This window comes from Nycticebus coucang, chromosome 12 (genome assembly GCF_027406575.1).
Source record: "Nycticebus coucang isolate mNycCou1 chromosome 12, mNycCou1.pri, whole genome shotgun sequence".
NCBI classification, from domain to species: Eukaryota; Metazoa; Chordata; class Mammalia; order Primates; family Lorisidae; genus Nycticebus; species Nycticebus coucang.
In genome coordinates this window covers 67,493,077-67,515,911 of record NC_069791.1, presented here as the reverse complement: position 1 = coordinate 67,515,911, position 22,835 = coordinate 67,493,077, and the positions used below count along the sequence as shown (strand labels likewise).

At 42.9% G+C, this 22,835-nt stretch overlaps 1 protein-coding gene across 5 annotated transcripts in view; it reads right to left on the bottom strand.

Moving 5' to 3' along the window:
- DAGLB (diacylglycerol lipase beta) overlaps positions 1 to 20,294 on the bottom strand; it is a 46,941-nt gene extending 26,647 nt beyond the window's left edge. The window contains exons 1-6 of one of the 5 annotated variants that reach the window (XM_053554495.1): positions 20,121 to 20,294; positions 17,647 to 17,804; positions 7,080 to 7,251; positions 5,528 to 5,786; positions 2,825 to 2,947; positions 1,351 to 1,478 (exon numbers count right to left, since the gene is read on the bottom strand). In XM_053554495.1, coding sequence (XP_053410470.1) covers positions 1,351 to 1,478; positions 2,825 to 2,947; positions 5,528 to 5,786; positions 7,080 to 7,251; positions 17,647 to 17,804; positions 20,121 to 20,215 — 935 coding nt within the window. In that variant the 5' untranslated portion in view covers positions 20,216 to 20,294. Of the gene's footprint in view, positions 1 to 1,350; positions 1,479 to 2,824; positions 2,948 to 5,527; positions 5,787 to 7,079; positions 7,252 to 10,703; positions 10,825 to 15,032; positions 15,147 to 17,646; positions 17,805 to 19,706; positions 20,087 to 20,120 lie in introns of those variants that run through there. The other 4 variants (XM_053554494.1, XM_053554497.1, XM_053554496.1 and 1 more) reach the window with 4 other exon arrangements.
- Positions 20,295 to 22,835: the final 2,541 nt, after the last annotated feature.

The window sequence follows — 22,835 nt, the reverse complement described above, 5'->3', positions numbered from 1 at the left end:
CAAGGGTGGAGGGTTTGAACCCAGCCCTGGCAGAATAGCTGGGCCTTGTGGCGGCCACCTGTAGTTCCAGCTACTTGGGAGGCTGAGGCAAGAGAATCGCCTAAGCCCAAGAGCTGGAGATTGCTGAGAGCTGTGACGCTATGGCACTCTACCAAGGGTGACAAAGTGAGACTCTGTCTCTTTAAAAAAAAAAAAAAATAGGATTGGGTGCAGTGGCTCATGCTATAATCCTAGCACTCTGGGAGGCCAAGGTGGATGGATTGCTTGAGTTCGAGACCAGCCGGGCAAGAGCAAGACCTTGTCTCTAAAAATAACTGGGTATTGTGGTGGGCACCTGTAGTCCCAGCTACTCGGGAGGCTGAGCCAAGAGTTTGAGGTTGTTGTGAGGTATGATGCCACAGCACTCTATCCAGGGTGACAAAGTTAAACTCTGCCTCAAAAAAAAAAAAAAAAAAAAAAAAGAATCAACTGATACTAAAGAGTACCAGGTGAAGTCTAGAGAGGAACAGGATATTTAAATGGTCTCAAACTATCTCCCCAAAGACGAATTCTGTGGCAAAACCTGGCATTACTACCTCAGTCAAGCAATCAACATTAACGTTACCAGGAATAGGAGAACCTGGTGTCATGTATCTCCTGATGTGATGTACTAAGAAGGGAACAATGTTCCTCATAAAGTATTCCATCCAAAAATTCAAAACTTGAATCTAATGACAAAAAAAATCACCACACAAATGGAAATTGACAGCCATTCTACAAACTATCTATACTGTTCTCTTCAAAATATCAATTATCATAAGAGACAATGGCTGAGGAACTATTGCAAACTGAAGAGACTAAGGAGACATGACAACTAAAAGCAATGTGTCATCGGGAATTGGAAGAAAAATTGCTGAAAAGGATATTACTGGGCTAATCGGAAAAATGTGAACAAACGTTAGGAAAACTGTGAACTTATAAATTAGCTCAAGATCAATGATAAATATCCTAAATTTTATAATTTTACTACATGAAAAGTTTGTTCCTTTGTTCTTAGGAAATTCAGGTTGAAGAAATTAGAGATAAGGGATTACAGTATCTACAACAAATTCTAAAATGGTTCAGGGGAAAATATGTAAATAGAATAAAAAAATTTATATGATAGGATATATATATATATATGTGTGTGTGTGTGTATCCCTCTCTCCCTCCCTCTCATAGAGACAGCCCATGTGACAAAATGAGTCACAATTGGTGACTCCAGATAAAAGATTTATGGGAGTTCTTCGTATTATTCTTGTAAGTTTTAGAAATATCTCCAAATAGACTTTTTAAAGGGAAATATGGAGGCCTCAGACAATGCCAACCTACCAGTCACCACCAATCTTGCACAGCCCTGTAAATGGGTTTCTATAAATGTAGAGTGGCCACCCATAGGCAGCTGCTGCAAACTGCATATAATGGCGGCAATTTTCTAATTCTGCATCCAAATCAGCTTCCTGGAAGAGGAAAAAAACTTATTTAGGGGATAGGGGACCTCATTATGGTTTAAAATCTTAAACCTGAACTCAAACTCCTAATTCCTCCTGCTCTTTCCTCATGAAGTAGAACTCTGAGAGGACAAAGGGAAAACTGGTCCCTAAATACAGATTGAGACAGACCCTCAATAATAGGAATGCAGCAAGTACAGACAGAGTTAACAGCCAAAAAAAGCCCTAATGACTTTTCTGACTCCTGCTGAAAATAAGCCAGTGCTTCCTACCTAGGTGCATTAGACTAGCAGATTTCCATGCCAATGAAACACAAGCTGCCAGGAACTGAATGCTTCAACAAGGGCCCATACATATATATGTTATGTGCAATTTTCTCTTTCCAAAATATAAAAATTTGTGGTAGTAAAACTATCATCAAGCAAAGCTGAACTATTTCTGCTTTACTGGCCAAGAGAAAAAAGCATATATTTCAGGAAGAATCACAAATTTCATCCCAGAAGGAATGTGTTTGATATGTAAAATCCAACAGCAAGTTACCTAAAAACAGAAGGCTTTAAGAATATAATGGATCGGCTTGGTTCCTATAGCTCAAGCGGCTAGGGCACCAGCCACATACACCGGAGCTGGCATGTTCGAATCCAGCCCGGGCTTGCCAAACAACAAAGATGACAACCAAAAAATAGCCAGGTGTTATGGCAGGCGCCTGCAGTCCCAGCTACTTGGGAGGCTGAGGCAAGAGAATTGCTTAAGCTCAAGAGTTTGAGGCTGCTGTGAGCTGATACCACAGCACTCTACCCAGGGTGACAGCTTGAGACTCTGTCTTAAAAAAAGAAAAAAAAAAGGATATAATGGATAGAGCACAGTTGCTTGTAGCTCAGTGGGTAGGGCATCAGCCACATACACCTAGGCTGGCAGGTTTGAATCTGGCCCAGGCCAGCTAAACAATGACAACTGCAACAACAACAAAAATAGCCAGGCATTGTAGGGGGCACCTGTAGTCCCAGCTACTTGGGAGTCTGAGGCAAGAGAATTGCTTAAGCCCAAGAGTTTGAGGTTGCTGTGAGCTGTCACAACCACGAGGGTGACACAGTAAGACTATCTCAAAAAAAAAAAAAAAAAGAATATAATGGATAGTGAACTAGCCAGGAATAAGCTCCAACTACTTGAATGTCAGGTGATGATGAGAAGCTTCACCTGACAGGTGGTAAATTACAACCATCAGAAGCCATGAATCAGATTCCAACCCAATTACTACTGAAATTATTGTTGGCTAGTTATGTATTATTGAAGATCTACAAAGAGATATAAAATAAATGTCTAAACTGTACAATCCAAAAGGAACACAGGCTTACCTGGGAGGGCCCTGGGGAGTGGCCGATTACCTCATCAGGCTCCTGGTTATTCCTGATACTGTCCTGTTGCTGACGGAGAAGAGCAAGACCTGCTGCAATGTCACTGACTACCAGATCTGTGTCCTGGGTGGGAAACCACAATGGGCCATCATAAAACTCAGCAGTCTATGAACTGTCTATGAGTTCTCTAAAATTCAATTTTACATAGTTCACAGGCATATACACACACACACAGAAAACAGATACATTTATTATATGTACAAAGGTATTTTTTTTTTTTTGTAGACAGAGTCTCACTTTACTGCCCTCGGTAGAGTGCCGTGGCATCACACGGCTCACAGCAACTTCCAGCTCTTGGGCTTATGTGATTCTCTTGCCTCAGCCTCCCGAGCAGCTGGGACGACAGGCACCTGCCACAACGCCTGGCTATTTTTTGGTTGCAGTTTGGCTGGGGCTGGGTTTGAACCCGCCACCCTCGGTAGATGGGGCCGGCGCCCTACTCACTGAGCCACAGGCGCCGCCCGCACAAAGGTATTTTTAAAATAATTTTTTTTGTAGGACTCCTTCTACATGTGAGTTTAATATTTTTTACATCCTTCCTTCAGTCAAATCCACTGGGGAACATGAAAAAGTTTGTTGATCTTCATTTTAAAATTTCATGTCAATGGCTGGGCACCCATAGGCACAGTGGTTACGGCGCCAGCCACAAACACGGAGCATGTGGGTTCAAACCCAGCCTGGGCCAGCTAAATAAGAGCAACAAAAAAACAGCCGGGTGTTGAGGCAGGTGCCTTGTAGTTCTAGCTACTTGGGAGGCTGAGGCAAGAGAATCACATAAGCCCAAGAGTTTGAGGTTGCTGTGAGCTGTAACACCACGGTACTCTACCGAGGGCAACATCGTGAGACTCTGTCTCAAAAAAAAAAAAAAAAAAAATTCATGTCAAGTGATTCATCTATTTTTAATCTACTTCCCAAATCTTTTCATAAAGTGAGGGAACAACTGTATACATTCTCTATCTTTGTAGTAATGCACAATTTTAGCCCAAGTTTATACTTTCATTTCTTAAGATGCTGTGAAGGTTTTGTTGAAACATACTCCATGGTAGAGATTTATGAGACTGAATTTATACTCACTGGGTAGAACAAGCCTCAAAATAATCCCAAGCTAGTAAAGCAAGAGAGTTAGTCTTTCTGAGCCTGACTATACTCTTTTTCTTCAGGATATGGAGGAGTCAGGAGTCCTCAACCACCTTCAGGTACTTCCCCCTCATGAGAGGACAATGTTCTGGCCACTTGGCCTCAAAGCCATCAGTCCTGTCTATGATGTAGATTAAGATATCCCCTAAAAATAAACCAGCTTTTCTTCTTTCTTCTTTTTTTTTTTGAGACAGAGCTTTACTTTGTCGCCCTCGGTAGAGTGCCGTAGTGTCATATCTCACAGCAACTTCCAAATCTTGGGCTCAAACAATACTCTTGCCTCAGTCTCCCAAGTAGCTGGGACCACAGGCACCCACCACAATGCCCGGCTATTTTTAGAGACGAGGTCTCCCTCTGGCTCAGGCTGGTCTGGAACCTATGAGCTCAGGGAATCCACCTGCCTTCTCTTCCTTCTTCCAAATACTTTAAGACTAGGAAATCATGCTTTAAATTATTGAGGGGACACACTTCTCTAATGCTATGTGGAAGCTGCTGCTATGGCCTGGCCTTAGCTATGGGACCAGCCCTGAACAACAGTGCAAAGCTGGACACCACAGAGATATGAAAAGAAGACTGGCAGGTGTACAGGATGTCCAGAGAATTCTTCCTCCCTTCTTTGGTCTCAGTATTGAGCATAACAGCAGTTTATCAGAGAACATAATATGAAAAGACAAAACCACATGCTACATATGAAAGGAAAACAAGGCCAGATGCGGTGGCTAATGCCTGTAATCCTAGCACTCTGGGAGGCAGAGGTGGGAAGATAGCTTGAACTCATGAGTTCAAGACCAGCCTGGGCAAAAACCAAGACCCCTATCTCTACTAAAAATAGAAAAACTGAGGCAAGAGGATCACTTGAGCCCCAGTTGGAGGTTGCTGTGAGCTATGATGCCACAGCACTCTACCCAGGGCTTGAGACTGTCAAAAAAAAGAAAGAAAGGAAAACAAATAGTTCTAAATCACTGAAGAAATCGCTCTATAAGGATGATACCCTTTTGCCCTATAATAATCTATTCAAATATTCCTTCAAAAGTAGAATAAACTTTCTCATAGAAATAAGCCAGAAAAAAGGTAGAATAATCTGTCATTACACCTTGTGATAAAGTAGTAAGAAATCTCTATCTGATACTACCTTCAATGCACGACACTGGCTATACTTAGTATCTGCTGAGGACTGCTTAGATGATAAATAAAAAAACAACTGGCAAGTAATTCCCAAAATATACAGGTTCCATTATTTAGTTCCTTAAAAATTAATTCAAAATATTGGCAGTGTGGTACCCGACCAGAGAGGCAGGATCTAAAAACACACAGCCCTTGCAAGTTAACTGCTCCCTTGAGTTCTCACCCTGACAGAAGCATATCCTCCCCATCCTCACATACCCCCAAATTCTAGGTTCTCAAAAGCTGTTAACAACAGGGCATTGGCTCAAACTGCAGCGTAATCACATAAGAAGCATTTACTTAAACAGAAGTAAAAGACCAAACCACATCCCTTCAGCTTACTGAAAAGTAGGTTGAGAAAAGCTCTGCCGTACTCGAAAAAGCAACTCGAGTATGGTCATCTTTCCCAACGCAACAGCACAAGATCTTGATTCTGCTTTCCCACACGCTTGTAGCTGCTGTCTTGAGGCCATTAAGAAACTGGCTAGAATCATGAGTATCAAGGTGACTGGGACCAGCAGAGGAATATGGAGCCATTTTCCCCCCCAGGGGGTCAAAGACAATGATAACGGTAACCACAGTGGTGATGATGATGATCCAACTGCAAAACAGAAAGAGGAAAGATTTGATGACTGTGGGCCCCCTCCAGATGCAGGCTCTCTCCTTTGGGCTGTTTCTGCATCTTTACAACTGAGGGTCCAGTTCCCAAGGAAGATGAGGATCTCTGAGAACAGGCTGAAGTGAGCAGCTCATTTCTTCCAGAAAGTTCCTTGGGAGCATACAGTTAATCCAGGCCCCCCAAAGATCAGAGCCCTAAAGTAAAAACCACAAAAGGAACACAAGGGCCATCTTGTATTGGCACAGAAGTAGCTAGAACTTGTTCTCCACAGCCCCCGACCATAACCCAGGCCCTTGCTCCTCATGCATCAGCATTCTCAGTAAAACCAAAAGAATTTCCATATCGCAGAATACTGATAGGTGTTTCAATCATATATTTAAATATTTCTACATGTCTGTGGTGTGCAAGACCCTAGATTCACAAACACACTGTGCTGCTGGGAAGACACACTTCTGTGACGAGGGTCTGATGCCAATCATCTTTAGGATTTTTAGCCTAGAGATGTGAAAACTTTATCATTGCAGAATATTAGAATGGACAATTAAATTTGCAAACTCAACCTACAAAAGTGCTACATACCTCACTGCTGAATATCACTATGGTCACTTTTGAAGTACTCCCCTTGGCCATTTGGTGACTGTAATGATATTCCAGCAATAAGGTATGTAGCACTTTTTCTAGGATGAGTTCTTGAACTTAATCGTCAGACCTTGTACAATGATAGCTCTAATGGCCGTTCAAGAAAGAGTTCCAAAATTGCTTTGAAGAGTATACTAGACACTGGCATCAGTGTATGGCTTCCCAAACGGAGTTTTTCAGAAGTGACAGGAGTGAAATTCAGCAATGAAGTAGGCAGCACTTTTTTTAGGACAAGTTCATGAACTTAATTGCCTGGACTCATATTCTTCCCTGTAGCAATTCTTGACACTATATCTCTTCTCATACCTTCGGTTTTAGTTTTTGCCCTTGTTTTGGTCTTTAGTTTTCTTCCTTCTTGCAAGGGATAAGACGGAATGAGAAGAGTAAGAACCAGTAAGAAAAAAACTACATCAATAAATGTACAATGAAAGATGAGTTATTTCTCATGCATAAACATATATGTCTAAATTTTCATGAGTTACTCAGAAAGGCCCAATTTCTAACTATTTTAGGAAGCCCATATGATTCCAGGCTATCTTTTGTGTTTGTCAGAAAGGTTTATTCACCTACATCTTAAATGCATTTATTTATTTACATCTCAAATGCATTTAAATGATAAGAGAAGGGAGACCTCACCTGACAATGACAGTTATGATGATGCCATTCTCAACTGTCTTATCACAACGAATACCATCTGCTATCCAGGCAGCCCCCAGAGAAGCCCAGAGCATCTCTGGCAAAAAGAGTGCCAGGCGGATATAAAGCAGTTTAGTCATAGACTTCCGAGGTCCAGGGTTACAAATGGTTCCTGAAATACAGAAAATATTCAGAGTGCTCATATGCTTCCTCAGAGATGAAGAACTTCCTTTGTACAAAAATAAAGCAAACATTTGTACTGTACCCACACCCACCAACTGACTTTTCTACGTGTAATTGGTAATCAATCAAGTATGAGAGCATGTGACAAAATGAGGATGGAAACCCATGACAAAAAGCCTTAGATTAGCCTTAGGGTCCCTTTTCCATTAGGATTGAAACCCATGACAAAAAGCCGTGGGTCACCCCTGTGATCCTAGCACTCTGGAAAGCCAAGGCAGCAGATCACTTGAGCTCACAAGTTCGAGACCAGCCTGAGCAAGAGTGAAACCCCCCACCTCATACTTTTGGAATACTTTTAAGAGCAAAAAAGAATGCTATTAATAATTATGCTGGGACAACAGGCATAAAACACACTGTTCCAGGCAAATAGGAAACCATGCAGATAGTCACTGGTGTTCTAACAGCCAGGAAAATAAACTCCACTTCTATCCGAACTATGTTGTTCTAGACACCATCTTAAAACACTATTATTCTTTAATCTTCACAATGATTGTGGGTTAGTCATTATCCCATTTTATGAACTGAGGTTCAGAGTTTAATGGCTACTTTCTAAAATAGAATCCAGGTCTGCATAACCTGGGCTCTTTGCCCCCACAGTCCTCATCTTTGGGAAGTGAATAATTCTGTTGTGTGAGACCACTTGAAGAAACCTAACATTTACACACATTTTTTGTGTATTTGTAAAACAAATCCAAGTATGAACAGATGCCTGTGCTCTTTAATTCTTAATGTAAAACATCTCTGTCCTTGGAGAAAAGCCGTAATAAACACTAAGTAGCATGAAATGGCACGTGATTAAAACAAAAACAATGACTAAAAAAAAAATCTAAGCTCTAAAGAATGATACGGAGCCAGGTGCAGTGGCTCATGCCTGTAATTCTAGCACACTCTGGGAGGCTTAGATGGGAGGATCCCTTGAGCTCAGGAGTTCCAGACCAGCCTGAGCAAGAGCCAGACCCTGTCTCTACTAAAAATAGAAAAATCAGCTGGATATCACGGTGGGCATCTGTAGTCCCAGCTACTTGGGAGGCTGAGGCAGAAGGATTGCCTGAACCTGGGAGTTTGAGGTTGCTGTGAGCTAGCCTGATGCCACAGTGCTCTAGTTCAGGTAACAGAGTGAGACTCTACCTCAGTTAAAAAAAAAAAAGAGAGAATGATTTGATAAGGAAATAAAATTATCTTCTTTAAGAACATTATAAAGTATTAGGCACTATTGGGCCTCATTTTTGACAAAAAGACAAAATTTTATAAGGCCATTAACTATAACAATACTCTGGGGCAAAGTTTGTTTGTTAAAAAACAAATAAACTCAGTCCTGTATTTGGAGTCTGTTAGTATATAATAATAACCAGTCACCCAAGAGACATAGAAAACAGTATCTGCATACACACTGCTTCCTGAAGGGTGGGGTTATAATTAAGGATATATTGTAATGTCAGCAGCACCTGAACTTGAAATTCCAATAGTGAGGACAAAGTAAAAAAAAACAACAAAAAACACTGAAGACAACTACTGATAACCGCATTAATGAAATAAACATAGACAAGGAAACAAGAAATGGAGTTGTTCTGATTAAGATTTCAAAAAAGAATAAGACACTGAAAAAGTCTCCTTCACATAGTTATGCCTACCTAGAAAACTGTTTTTTATTTTACATATTTCTTTTCTTTTCAATATAAAGAGATGGATTTAGTTGCTGCAGTAGGTCTCATGATGCAAATGGTCCCACAACTGAAGAGTACAACTGCGTTAAAAAGAGTATGCCCTTACTATAGTCTTGATTAAACAGCCCTATTACCCTTTACCAGGCATAGCCACTTATATAAGAGCAACAGAAAGAAGATCTATGTCACAGTCACTACAGCAATCTTCTCCGGCATGAGATTAGAAATGAGCTGTCGAGCTTGGTGCCTGTAACTCAAGCAGCTAAGGCACCAGCCACATACACCAGAGCTGGCAGGTTCAAATTCAGCCTGGGCCTGCCAAACGACAACTACAACCAAAAAATAGCTGGGCATTGGGTGGCACATGTGGCTCAGTGAGTAGGGAGCTGGCCTCATATACAGAGGGTGGCGGGTTTGAACCTGGCCCCGGACAAACTGCAACAAAAAATAGTTGGGCATTGTGGCGGGCGCCTATAATCCCAGCTACTCGGGAGGCTGAGGCAAGAGAATTGCCTAAACCCAAGAGCTGGAGGTTGCTGTGAGCTGTGATGTCACCGCACTGAACTGAGGAGGGCGACAGAGTAAGACTCTGTCTTAAACAAACAAACAAACAAACAAAACAGCCAGGCATTCTAGTGGGAGCCTATAGTCCCAGCTACTTGGGAGGCTGAGGCAAGAGAATTGCTTAAGCCCAGGAGTTGGAGGTTGCTGTGAGTTGTGACTCCACGGTACTCTACCCAGGGCGACAGCTTGAGGCTGTCTCAAAAAAAAAAAAGAAAAAAAAGAAATGAGCTGTTGAGATACAAATGCAGAGGAAATGCAAGAAGATGTCCCATAATCAAAGCCAAAGATGGCAAACAGCAGACTTTGTATGGTAGACATGAAGATGGCCCGTCCCTAATTAAACTTCCCACAGATAGCAACATTAGGATTTCATCCGGGCGGTTCTCAAATCAAAAACAGAAACTACAATTAACAATACCATGAAGGGAGGCGCCTGTGGCTCAGTGAGTAGGGCGCCAGCCCCATATGCCGAGGGTGGCGGGTTCAAACCCAGCCCCTGCCAAACCGCAACAAAAAAATAGCCGGGTGTTGTGGCAGGCACCTGTAGTCCCAGCTACTCGGGAGGCTGAGGCAGGAGAATTGCCTAAGCCCAGGAGTTGGAGGAGCTGTGTGACGCCATGGCAGTCTACCAAGGGCATAAAGTGAAACTCTGTCTCTACAAAAAAAAAAAAAAACAATACCAAGAATGTTCCCAATTTGGTCCAGTGCAGTGGCTCAGCCTATAATCCTAGCACTTTGCGAGGCTGAGATGGGAGGATTGCTTGAGCTCAGGAGTTTGAGACCAGTCTGAGCAAGAGCAAGATCCTATCTCCACCAAAAAGAGAAAAAGTAGCCAGGCATTATAACAGATGCCTGCAGTCTCAGCTACTCAGGAGGCTGAGGCAAGAGAATTGGTTGAACCTAGAAGTTTGAGGTTGTTATGAAGTAGGCTGATGCCACAGCCACAGCACTCTAGCCTGGATATCAGAATGTAAGGCTGTCTCAAAAAGAAAAAAAGAGAGAGAAAGAGAAAAGATTTTTTTTTTTTTTGCAGTTTTTGGCCGGGACCGGGTTTAAACCCACCACCTCTGGTATATGGGGCCGGCACCCTACTCCTTGAGCCACAGGTGCCACCCGAGAGAAGAATTTTTCCCAACTAAGCTAAGCTACTTACATTTATGACCAGGAAAAAGAGGACTAGTCATTTGAATAAAGATGAATGAATTCTACTTGTTCCAAATGTTTCCTCTACAACTTATAATTTTTCTTGTAGAGGAGAATATCAGCCAAAAGCTAAATAAACATTGTCTTTCAGTTCAAAGGACAGATTATTGGGACTTGACTTATGAAATACAGAGACAACAGAAGTTACCAAAAAAATTACAAAATAAAATTTTAAAAAAACTTTAAAATATACCTAAAATTTGCAATTTGTAAAAAACTCATTGATTTTGTGCAGGTAAGGGATTGAAAGGTAAAAAAACCTAAATACTAAAATAGGTATAAGGTAAATTTTAAGTCTTATTTCCTACTCCTAAACTCCCAGTCCTTCAGTTACCTTCCCTAGAAGGAAACCAGTGACTTGGGTATCCTCCCAGAAAGTCTGTGCTTAAACAAAACGTACATAGCCTTTAGAAAAAAAGCAGCAAATTAAATAGACTATCCTGTGCCTTAGCATCTTGGAAATCACTCCTTTGTTCACAAAGAATTTTTTCATTTTTAACAGGTAAAGAGATCATCATATGGACAGTTTACCTAACTAGTTGAACTTTTTTGTTTTTGAGACAGAGTCCTACTGTGTGATCCTTGGTACAGTGCCATGGCGTCATAACTCACAGCAACCTCAAACTCTTGGGCTCAAGTAATCCTCTTGCCTCAGCATCCCAAGTAGCTGGGACTACAGTCACCCATCACAATGCCCAGCTATTTTTAAGAGATGGGTCTTGCTCTTGCTCAGGCTGGTCTCACCTGAGCTCAAGTGATCTACCTTCCTTGGCCTCCCAGTGTGCTAGGATTACAGGTGTGAACCACCTGCCTGACCCTAACCAGTTGAACTTCTGTTAGGCATTTAGCTTGTTCTGATCTTTGGTTCCTACAAACAACACTGCAATGAAGATCCCCACAAGTATTTGCTTGCACAAATGCAAATACATAGGGAAAAAACTGACACATACATATACAGAACCTGGTCTCCAAGGATTCAACCAATCTACATTCCCACCAACAAAATGAGCTGCCTGTTTCAGCATAGCCTCCCCAGCTCAGTGAACTAAGTGAATTTTTACTGTAGTTGAGGCTGAATATTGTATATGCTAGAAAACATTTATATTTCCTTTACTGGTCATGTTTTTTATCCATTCTGTCTACTATTTGTGTTCTTTTTTATTATAGAAGCCCTTGAATACTATGGATATTGCCTTTTTGTCTTATGTGTTACAAATATTTCTTCCCATTTTTCTTTTTTAAACCTTTACAGCATTCTTTATAAGATTTACATAATATTTTTTAATAAGGCATATGATGTTAATTATTTGTAATAACTGGCCAGGCACTGTGGCTCACGCCTGTCATCCTAGCACTCTGGGAGGCTGAGGCAACTGGATTGCTTGAGCTTAAGGGTTCAAGACCTGAGCAAAGACCCCATCTCTAATAAAAATAGAAAAAACTAGCCAAGCATAGTGGCACACACCTGTTAATTCAAGCCACTCAGGAGGCTGAGGCAAGAGGATTACTAAAGCCTAAGAGTTCAGGGCGGCGCCCTGTGGCTCAAAAGAGTAGAGCACCAGCCCCATATGCCAGAGGTGGTGGGTTCAAACCCAGCCCTGGCCAAAAACTGCAAAAAAAAAAAAAAAAAAAAAGCCTAAGAGTTCAAGGTTGCTGTAAGCCAGGCCAATGCCATGGCACTCTACTCAGGGCAAAAGGGTAAGACTATTTTAAAAAAGACAAAACTGTAGAACACAAATGTCTTAACACTGTAATTGGGTAAATGAGGTGAAGGCTATGTTAATTAGTAGGATGTAAGCACTCCAATTTGTATAAATAATCAACACATTGAATCCCATTAACGGCATAAATGTATTTGCGATCTATGTACAAATGACTTAATAAAAAAATTAAAAAAAAAAGACAAAACTGTAATAACTGGCAATTAAACTAACATGTTTTTATAAAATATTTTCAGTTTGGTTGGGATCTCTAGCCACAAGTAACAGAAAATTCAACTCAAACTATTTTAAAAGCAGGAAGGAACTGTAGTGACTCGGGACCGAAGCGCAGAGGCAGGACAGTGTCTGGGCTGCCTTGACTCAGGACTCTGGCTCTGTTCCCCTGTGCTTTTCACAGTTCTCTCCCCCTCTGGTCAGTCCAAGAATAGAGACATAGCATCATCCAGAAGAGTGGTATGTGGCTATTGGATCTTTCCTAGAGGAATAGGAAGCACTTTCCTAGAACCTTTCACCAAACTCTCCCTTTCATTGGCCAAATCAGGTCTCATGTCCATTCCTGAACCATTCACTGATAGGAGGGGTTCATTCTTGAGCTGGGCCTGGGCCTGCTTCTCTGATACATATTTGGTACATGTGGGATTGGGGCAGGGGACAGACTGACAAAACTGGGTTCCATTTGGAGATAGGCAAACACCTGGAACAATCTGAGACAACCTATAAGTGATTTCTGAGCTCTGACCACAAGTGCGTGATGTCACAGTCATCATGCAAGTATCTAGGAGGAAGGTACTGAATGAACATGAGCATCTATCACAGGCATGTGAATGTGCCCTGATACCAGCAGAACTATCTGAAGAAAAACAATTATTTAAGGGGAAGAAGTTTACACTCACTGCTTCCAACTTACTTTTATGTGGGTCACGATAAAAGTTCTGAGACAGTTCTGAAACAAAGTCAGAAGAGTCCTTTCTGATTCACTTGTGTAAGTTTCTATTTGCTCAGTTTATCAGTATTGCTGGGAGGGTTTCATTTGTTTTTATCCACATGGATTTTATGTTTCTTAATTTTTGTGGATCTCGAAACTTTTGTAATGACCCACATACATACAGTTATAAACTCAGTGCCCTAACCAGAATGTGGCATGAACAAAAAAGGCAAAAAAGTAAGATAATGCTACATCTAAAATTACCAGTCTAAATACTTCACCTTTTTTTTTTTTTTTGTAGAGACAGCGTTTCACTTTATTGCCCTCGGTAGAGTGCCATGGCATCACACAGCTCATAGCAACCTCCAACTCCTGGGCTTAAGCGATTCTCTTGCCTCAACCTCCCGAGTAGCTGGGACTACAGGTGCCCGCCACAACGCCCGGCTATTTTTTTGTTGTTGTTGTTGCAGTTCAGCCGGGGCCAGGTTTGAACCCGCCACCCTCGGTATATGGGGCCGGTGCCCTACTGACTGAGCCACAGGTGCCGCCCTAAATACTTCACCTTTATTAAGAACCCCCACAATGCTAAAGCCACGCAATATACTTAATGCGCACATTAAGTTTCTTCCTTTCCTTCAGCATCTAGCACCAATGACAACCTAGATCTGGGGGCCAACACTGACCACAGAACTGGAACCTTCTTTGTTCCAGACCCCATGCTCCATGTTTTTAGGGGCACAAGAGTCTTGGTGCCCGTGCTCAGTGGTTAGGAACCAGCCACATACACCAAGGCTAGAGGGTTTGAACCCAGCCTGGGCCTGCTAAACAACAACTACAACAAAAAAATAGCCAGGCATTGTGTTGGGTGCCTGTAGTCCCAGCTACTTGGGAGGCTGAGGCAAGAGAATCTCTTAAGCCCAAGAATTTGAGGTTGCTATGAGTTGTGATGTCATAGCACTCTACTGAGGGCGACATAATGAGACTGTCTCAAAAAAATAAATAAACAAAGTACACAAGGGCTCTATTTTCCATATATTATAATAGTAAGTAAGCATATGCCACTCTTTTTGGTTATCTAAAGCCCTAAGATCTTTTTCTCATGAAACACTTTGCCACTAACATTTCTCCCCTCCACATTGAGAGAGAACATATTTTATGTTTCAACCTATCATTCCAAATTGTCAAGATGATCTTGATTCTGATACCCATTGTATCACCTGCTCCTCTCAGTTTATCATCTAGAAGCTGATAAGCGTACCACATACATCTTGATTCAAGCATACTTAACACAATGCATGATGTCATGCCATACAGCCTGCCTCTGAGTGGTGGACTTTTATTTACTAATGCATCTCTTTATTAGTCACCAGAGTGCCCAGTTCATCCTAAGAACCAGAGCAATCAAACAAAGGTTTCCAACATTTCCAGATACATTCCCAGTTAAATGATTGCAGAAAATTATAACATGTAAAAAAAATTATTAAGAATAAGTATAACTCTTGGCTTGGCAACTATAGCACAGTGGTTACAGCACCAGCCACATTCACTGAGGCTGGCTGTTTCACATCCAGGCCGGGCCAGCTAAACAACAATGACAACTGCAAAAAAAATAGCCGAGCATTGTGGCAGGTACCTGTAGTCCCAGTACTTGGGAGGCTGAGGCAAGAGAATTGCTTAAGCCCAAGAGTTGGAGGTTGCTATGAGCTGTGACGCCACAGCACTCTACCGAGGGCGACAACTTGAGACTCTGTCTCAAAAAAGAAAAAAAAAATAGGTATAACTTTTACAACTCAGAAATAAAAGGATAAATAAACTAGTTTAAAACTGAGCAAAGGGGGCGGCGCCTGTGACTCAGCGGGTAGGGCGCCAGCCCCATATGCCGAGGGTGGTGGGTTCAAACCCAAAACTGCAACCAAAAAATAGCCAGGTGTTGTGGTGGGCACCTGTAGTCCCAGCTACTCGGGAGGCTGAGGCAAGAGAATCGCTTAAGCCCAGGAGTTAGAGGTTGCTGTGAGCTGTGTGAGGCCACGGCACTCTACCGAGGGCCATAAAGTGAGACTCTGTCTCTACAAAAAAAAAAAAAACTGAGCAAAGGATCTAAATAGACTTTTTTTTTTTTTTTAAGAGACAAAGTCTCACCCCTATTGCCCTTAGCAGAATGCTGTGGCATCACAGCAACCTCCAACTCCTGGGCTTAGGTGATTCTCTTGCCTCAGCCTCCGGAGTACCTGCAACTACAGGCACCCACCACAACGCCCAGCTATTTTTTTGTTGCAGTTTGGCTGGGGCCGGGTTCGAACCCACCACCCTTGGTATATGGGGCTGGTGCACCATCCACTGAGCCACAGGCGACGCCCTGAATAGACATTTTAATGTCTACTGATATAAAAATGGCCAAAAGCATGCAAAAGGATGCTCAACATCATTTGTCACCAAGGAAATTCAAATCAAAACCATGAGATTAAAAAAAAAAATGAGAGAGAGAGAGATACCACTTCACACTCACTAGGATGGCTACAATCAAAGTCAAATAAAAAGTGTTGGTAAGGATGTTGAGTAATTACAAGACTTATACACTGGTGGTGGGAATATAAAATGGTACAGCTATTTGGCTTAGTGCCCACAGCTCAGTAAGTAGGGCGCCGGCCATACACACCAAGGCTGGAAGGTTGGAGTCTGGCCCAGGCGTGCTAAACAACAATGACAACTGCAAGCAAAAAATAGCTGGGCATTGTGGAGGGGGTCTGTAGTCCCAGCTACTTGGGAGACTGAGGCAAGGGAATTACTTAAGCCCAGGAGTTGGAGGTTGTTATGAGGTGTGACACCCCAGCATTCTACCGAGGGCAACATAGTGAGACTGTCTCAAAAAAAAGTAAAGAAAAGAAAACTAGGCGGCGCCCACAGCTTAGTGGGTAGGGCTCCAGCCACATACACCAAGGGTGGTGGGTTCAAACCTGACGTTGGCCAGCTACACAACAATGACAACTGCAACCAAAAAAATAGCTGGGTGTTGTGGCAGGCGCCTGTAGTCTGAGCTACTTGGGAGGCTGAGGCAAGAGAATTGCTTAAGCCCAACAGTTTGAGGTTGCTGTGAGCTGTGATGCCACAGCACTCTACCAAGGGTGACATAATAAGATTCTGTCTCAAAAGAAAAAAAAATGGTACAGCTGTTTGGAAAAGTCTAGCAGTTCCTCAAGAGGTTAAACACAGAGTTACCATATGAGCCTGCAATTCCACTCCTAGGTATATACGTAAGAGAAATGAAAACATATCTGCACAAAATCTTGTATGTAAATACTCACCGGAGCATTATTTGTAATAGCCAAAAAGTGGAAACAATCAAAATGTCCACCAACTGACAAATGGATAAATAAAATGTGGTATATCCATTCAATGCAATATTATTTGGTCATAAAAAGGAATGAAGTACTAACCTTGAAAACATTATACTAAATTTAAGAAGCCAGACCAGGTTGGGCAGAGTGGCTTATATCTACAATCCCAGCACTGTGGGAGGCAGAGGCAGGAGGACTGCTTGAAGCTAGGAGTTCAAGACTCCCATTTCCACACAAAAGAAGAAAAATGAGCCAAGCGTGGTAGCATATGCCTGTTGTCCCAGGTACTTTGGAGACTGAGACAAGAGGATTGCTTGAGCCCAGGAGTTTGAGTAGCAGTGAGCTACTATGATGCCACAGCACTGTAGCCTGGGTGACAGACTAAGACTCTGTCTCAAAAAAAATTAAAAAAAAAAAAAAAAAAAAAAACTAGACCAAAAGGCCACATAGTGGATAATTCTGTATCATGTCCAGAATAGGCAAATCTATAGAGCAGTGGTTCTCAACCTGTGGGTCACGTCCCATAGGAACTGTATTAAAGTGCCGCAGCATTAGGAAGGTTGAGAACCACTGCTAGAGACAGAAAGCAAATTATTAGATACCTACGGCTGAGAGAGTTGGGAAGAAATGAAGAAAGATTGAAATCTAGAAATAATAAAGGGAAAATTATCTCAGAAATAATGGGTATAGGATTTCTTTTGGGGGTGATGAAATGTTCAAAATTGACTGTGGTGAAAAAAAACAAAACAAAACAAAATTGACTGTGGTGATGGTTGCCCATATTTGTGATTATATTAAAAATTAATGAATTGTACAGTTTAATGAACAAATTGTAAGGTATACAAATTACATTTCCACAAAGTTGTTAAAATAAAAAAGAAAAGGTGTGGAATAGAAAAGACTACATTTTACCTTTCATGCTGACACACACAATGGCTGCCACAGTACATATAACAACTGCCAGGAGAATAATGAGACTGATCAAGTAACTGCTGACCAAGTAACTGACTCCATCAGCACAGTCCCGCTTTGCTCTATGCATGAGATACAAAGTCAGAACGCCAATCTCACTGTGGAGAAACAGAAAGGGTTAGAAATGGAATCCAAAGAGCTGCTTTGTAAAACATGATACAAAGAAATAAAAAGAGTTAATATAATATTTTCCAAAACAAGGCAAGGTTCAGTTTGGAACATAATTTTCATTGGTAAAAGATCTAGTAAGTCAAGTAAAGAATATGACTTTTTTTTTTAGACAGAGTTTCACTTTGTTGCCCTTGCTAGAGTGCCATGGCATTACAGCTCACAGCGACCTCAAACTCTTGGGCTCAAGTGATTTTCTTGCCTCAGCTTCCCAAGTAGTTGAGACTACAGGCATCTGCCACAATGCCCAGCTACCCTGTTTTCCCGAAAATAAGACATCCTCCGAAAATAAGACCTACTTACAGGAAAGATAAGATGTCCCCTGAAAATAAGACCTAGCACATCTTGGGGGGGACACCTTAAAATAAGACACTGTCTTATTTTTGGGGAAACAGGGTATTTTTATTTTATTTTATTATTATTTTTTTTTTTATTGTTGGGGATTCATTGAGGGTACAATAAGCCAGTTACACTGATTGCAATTGTTAGGTAAAGTCCCTCTTGCAATCATGTCTTGCCCCCATAAAGTGTGACACACACTAAGGCCCCACCCTCCTCCCTCCATCCCTCTTTCTGCTTCCCCCCCCATAAACTTAATTGTCATTAACTGTCCTCATATCAAGATGGAAACAGGGTATTTTTAGAGACGAGGTCTCACTCTGGCTCAGGCTGGTTTCAAACTCCTGAGCTCAAGCAATCTACCAGCCTCGGCCTCCCAGAATGCTAGGATTACATGTGTGAGCTACAAAAAACAGAGTTTTATTCTTTCTATGCTTATATCACTGTTCTTACTCTGTGCTTGCTATATCCATAAAGTATGTCCATGAGCAAGGAAATATAATGTGAACTGCAGGAAAATACTCCCACTGTGACTGAGAAACACATAACTGGTAAACCAACAAACTGTATGTTTGATAAGTTATTAACAAGAGAATTTTGCACTCTGAGAGGCTGAGGAGGGTGGATTGCTTGAGCTTAGGAGTTAAGACCAGCTTGAACAAGAGGAGACCCCATCTCTACTAAAAATAGAGAAATTAGCTGGGTGTGGTGGTGCATGCTATCTGGAGGCTGAGGTAAGAGAAGTGCTTTAGCCCAGGAGTTTGAGGTTGCTATGAGCTATGACAACACTCTAATCTGAGGCAACAGAGTAAGGCTCTGTCTCAAAAGAAAACAAAAACAAAAATCAAGAGAATTTTTACTTCTTTGAATTAAGAAATTAACAAACACACATTGTAATCTGCTGTGTGCACTACAAAACCAAGAGGACAGGAAGCCAGTTATACAAAAATGTTCCACAAAAATGTTAACACTGATAAACTTGAAAGTACTGTGGCCTTATAACTATATTTTGTAATTTAGTGCAGAACATTGACAGCACCAATCAATCCAAAGCAATAATATACATTCATGAGAGGTCTTTCAGCAGAAAACAGATCGGCACCAGACAAGCGTGCCCTACTAAGGATTCAACTCTCCAAGTGGAATTGGACTATTTAACTGTTAATGTTTTTGTCAGTTTTGTGAGATTAGGACTTTGTATCTAGAAATAATAAAGGAGAAATTATCTCAGAAATACCTGGCCCTAAAATCTATAAAATTCCTGGGAAGCAGCCCATAACATTTTTATGTTTTTATACTCCTTTCCCTCAATAATCCACTATTTCATAACAATATTGCTCCTTGCCAGACCCTCTGGGAACTGACTGCATGCACCAATGTCCCTTCCCACTGACTGCCCTTGGAAAGGGAGAGTATCTGTCAAACCTGTCTGCTTCTCCAGAAATTCAGCCACACTGGCTCAAGAATGACGCTGAAATGTATTTTTTCCTAACCTTAATTTTGCAGATACAGGTTCTTTGCCACGGAAGGGAATGATACAAGTGGCTGCTCCTGGCTCGAGGAAGGAGACCTCGAGGCCATGGCTTTTGGTCCGTGACGACGTCCTCGAGGTCGCAGGTGGCAGCGCCGCACACGGAGGGGTGCTGGGGTCCTGCAGCGCGGACTTCAAGGACCTCCCGTGTGACCCCGGAAATGGCCTACCCTCTTTGGACTTCAGGATGCCGTCCATAAAAAGGAGAAGGCAACAGTACTACCTGCTCATGCGGAGGTGAGGCCTAGATAAGAGAATGCATGGCAAGCGCTAAACTGGCCACTATTACCGCTGTCTCGGGGCACAGACAGCTCGCCTCCCTCCCCCGACTCCCTCCTTGCGCGGTCCAGCAGCCCTCACAGCCGGTGGTCCTTACCACGGCACTCGCAGGGACAACTCGAACAATCCTGGGAAAACCAAGTCGTCGCTGGCGATGGCCCAGCGCCGACCGAAGAGCACCATGCCGGGCATGGCGAAGGTTCAGCCACAGAGCCACAGAGCCACAGAGCCACAGAGCCACAGAGCCACAGAGCCTCAGAGCCTCAGAGCCTCAAAGCCCGGAGACCTCGGACACAGCAGCCAAACTGACCGCGGCTCCGCGCAGGCGTAAGCGAGGGCGGTGCCCTGCGCATGCTCGCGCTGAGGTTGAGGCCGGCGCACGCGCCCTGAGGCGCTTTCTGCGTCTTCCAGAATGGGCTGATCCGGAAGTTGCTGTTTGTCTTTACTGTAGGTACCGGTATGTGTGAATTACGTTCTGGTGACTTTTCCACTTTATAGGTGAGGACTCTTCAGGCCCGGGGAGATTAATTATCCCAAAGACCCAGGTCTGTGAGACTTCCAAGTATGTGACGACGTTGCTGCCTTCTGTGCTCCCGCTGTAGGGTCCTCGAGTTCAGGGTCTAAACTCCCTGCGGCTGAAGGGTAGGGCTTCGACCCCTTCTTTCTTTCTTTCTTTTTTTTTTTTTTTGCAGTTTTTGGCCGGGGCTGGATTTGAACCCTCCACCTCCGGCATATGGGGCCGGCGCCCTACTCCTTGAGCCACAGGCGCCGTCCTTTCTTTCCTTTTTTTAAATTGAGTCAGAGTCTCATTTTGTCACCCTCGGTAGAGTGCTGTGGCGTCATAGCTAACAGCAACCTCCAACTCTCGGGCTCAAGCGATTATGTTGCTTCAGCCTCCCTTGTAGCTGGGACTACAGGAGCCTGCCACAACTCCTGGATTTGTTTGTTTGTTTAGCAGGGTTTGAACCCACCAGCCCTGGAGCATGTGGCTGGCGCCCTCCCCCTCACACTCCTTAGTACCATCTCTTCCCCGACCCTGGCCTGAACCACCTTCATCTCTTGCCTGGGCTTGTCACCCTACTGCGCTTCCCACATTCTGCCCTTACCCGCTACAGCCTCCGAGGATCTAGAACGTGGATCTAAGAACGCAGCCTGTTCTCTGCCTAGGGCCTTGTAAGGCTGCATTTTGTGGATAAAATACGCTCCAACACCTCACAGAGGCCTTTCCATGGTAATTACACATAAAAAAAATTTTTTTTTCTAAGAGAGTTTCACTTTGTCGCCCTCAGTAGAGTGCTGTGCAGTCACAGCTCACAGCAACCTCCAGCTCCTGGGCTTAGGCGATTCTCTTGCCTCAGCCTCCCAAGTAGCTGGGACTACAGGTGCCCACCACAACGCCTGGCTATGCAGTTTGGCCAGGGTCGGGCCCCACCCTCCGCATATGGGGCTGGCGCCCTACTCACTGAGCCACAGGCACCGCCCTACATATCAAAAATTTGTGTTTGTATATTTATCTGGCTACCTGTGTTAGGGTTAATACTCTCTCCCTCCACCACCCCATACCCTTGAGATATATCAAGGACCTTCTTGCCCCAGGACTTTTACATTCTCCCAGTTTCCTCTGTCAAGGAAGCTTTATTCCAGCCTCAGTTCAAGTGTGGCTGCCTCAGAGTGGCCCTTCCTAACTAGCTCAGGTCAGTTCCTATTCTTTATCTTGCTTTAGTTTTCCTCCTGTTCCCCACTCCAAGATTTTATCTGTTGGGATTTTTGTTTGTTTTTGTTCTTTGGCAGGGAGTAGATGGATGGGAGGCACATTGCCTCTTAGCATTGAGGAATGATACATTACAAATATTTCCTCAGTTCCTTCTTTTAATTATGAAGCATTTTATATAAAAATATACATTTCCCGGTGGCTTTATTTTTCTTCATAGCACTTAGTTGCTCCCTGACATTTTATCACATATTTATTATCTTTCTTACTCCCTCCCCATGAAGGTTTCATGAGTGTAGGCACTTTGTCCATCTTGTTCATTGTTGTGCACATAAAAGCACATTGTAGACATTTATTAAATACATGATGAATGAATGACCTTAACAGAACACTTGTCAGGAGTTAGTGGAGAGACCAAGAGACCCTGGGATGGTTGGAAGTTATCCAATGTAGTGGCAGGGGCTGGGATAAAAGAGGGAAGCCAAAGAACGGTTCCAGAAAATGGACATTAAGATTTTGAGGTCTGGGCGGCGCCTATGGCTCAAAGGGATAGGGCGCCAGTCCCATATGCTGGAGATGGTGGGTTCAAACCCAGCCTCGGCCAAAAACCACAAAAAAAAAAAGATTTTGAGGTCTGTGGGCAAATGTATTCTTAGACAAGGGTGTTAATTTCATCAGGCTTGATGAACATTCTGGAAATGGAGGACACCTCCATCTGAGGTATCAAGGGCTTTTTTCTGCATGTCAATAGTGCATTCTTCAACTCAAACTTGATTTACACCACTTTTCAGCCTGCCTTTGACAAGCTGCACCCCCAATTTTCAAAATCCGAGCCCCTTTGCATGGGAGGTCCTTCAAGTGTCCTGTCAGCAGGGAGCTACAGGGAAGCATTTTGGTCATTCCTGATCCGATTGTTTCTTAGCCAGATGGAGTATTAATTAGGCTTCTGCTATGTTTGCAGAGCTTGGGCAGAATGCTGAGGAGAAGCCAGATGTTTTCAGTCATGGACTAACCTTAACACTCTCTGGCTGGGGATGAGACTTGAGCTGGTGTCTCAGAGATAAGATTTGGAAAGTCAGTGTGACTTTGGACAAGGTACTT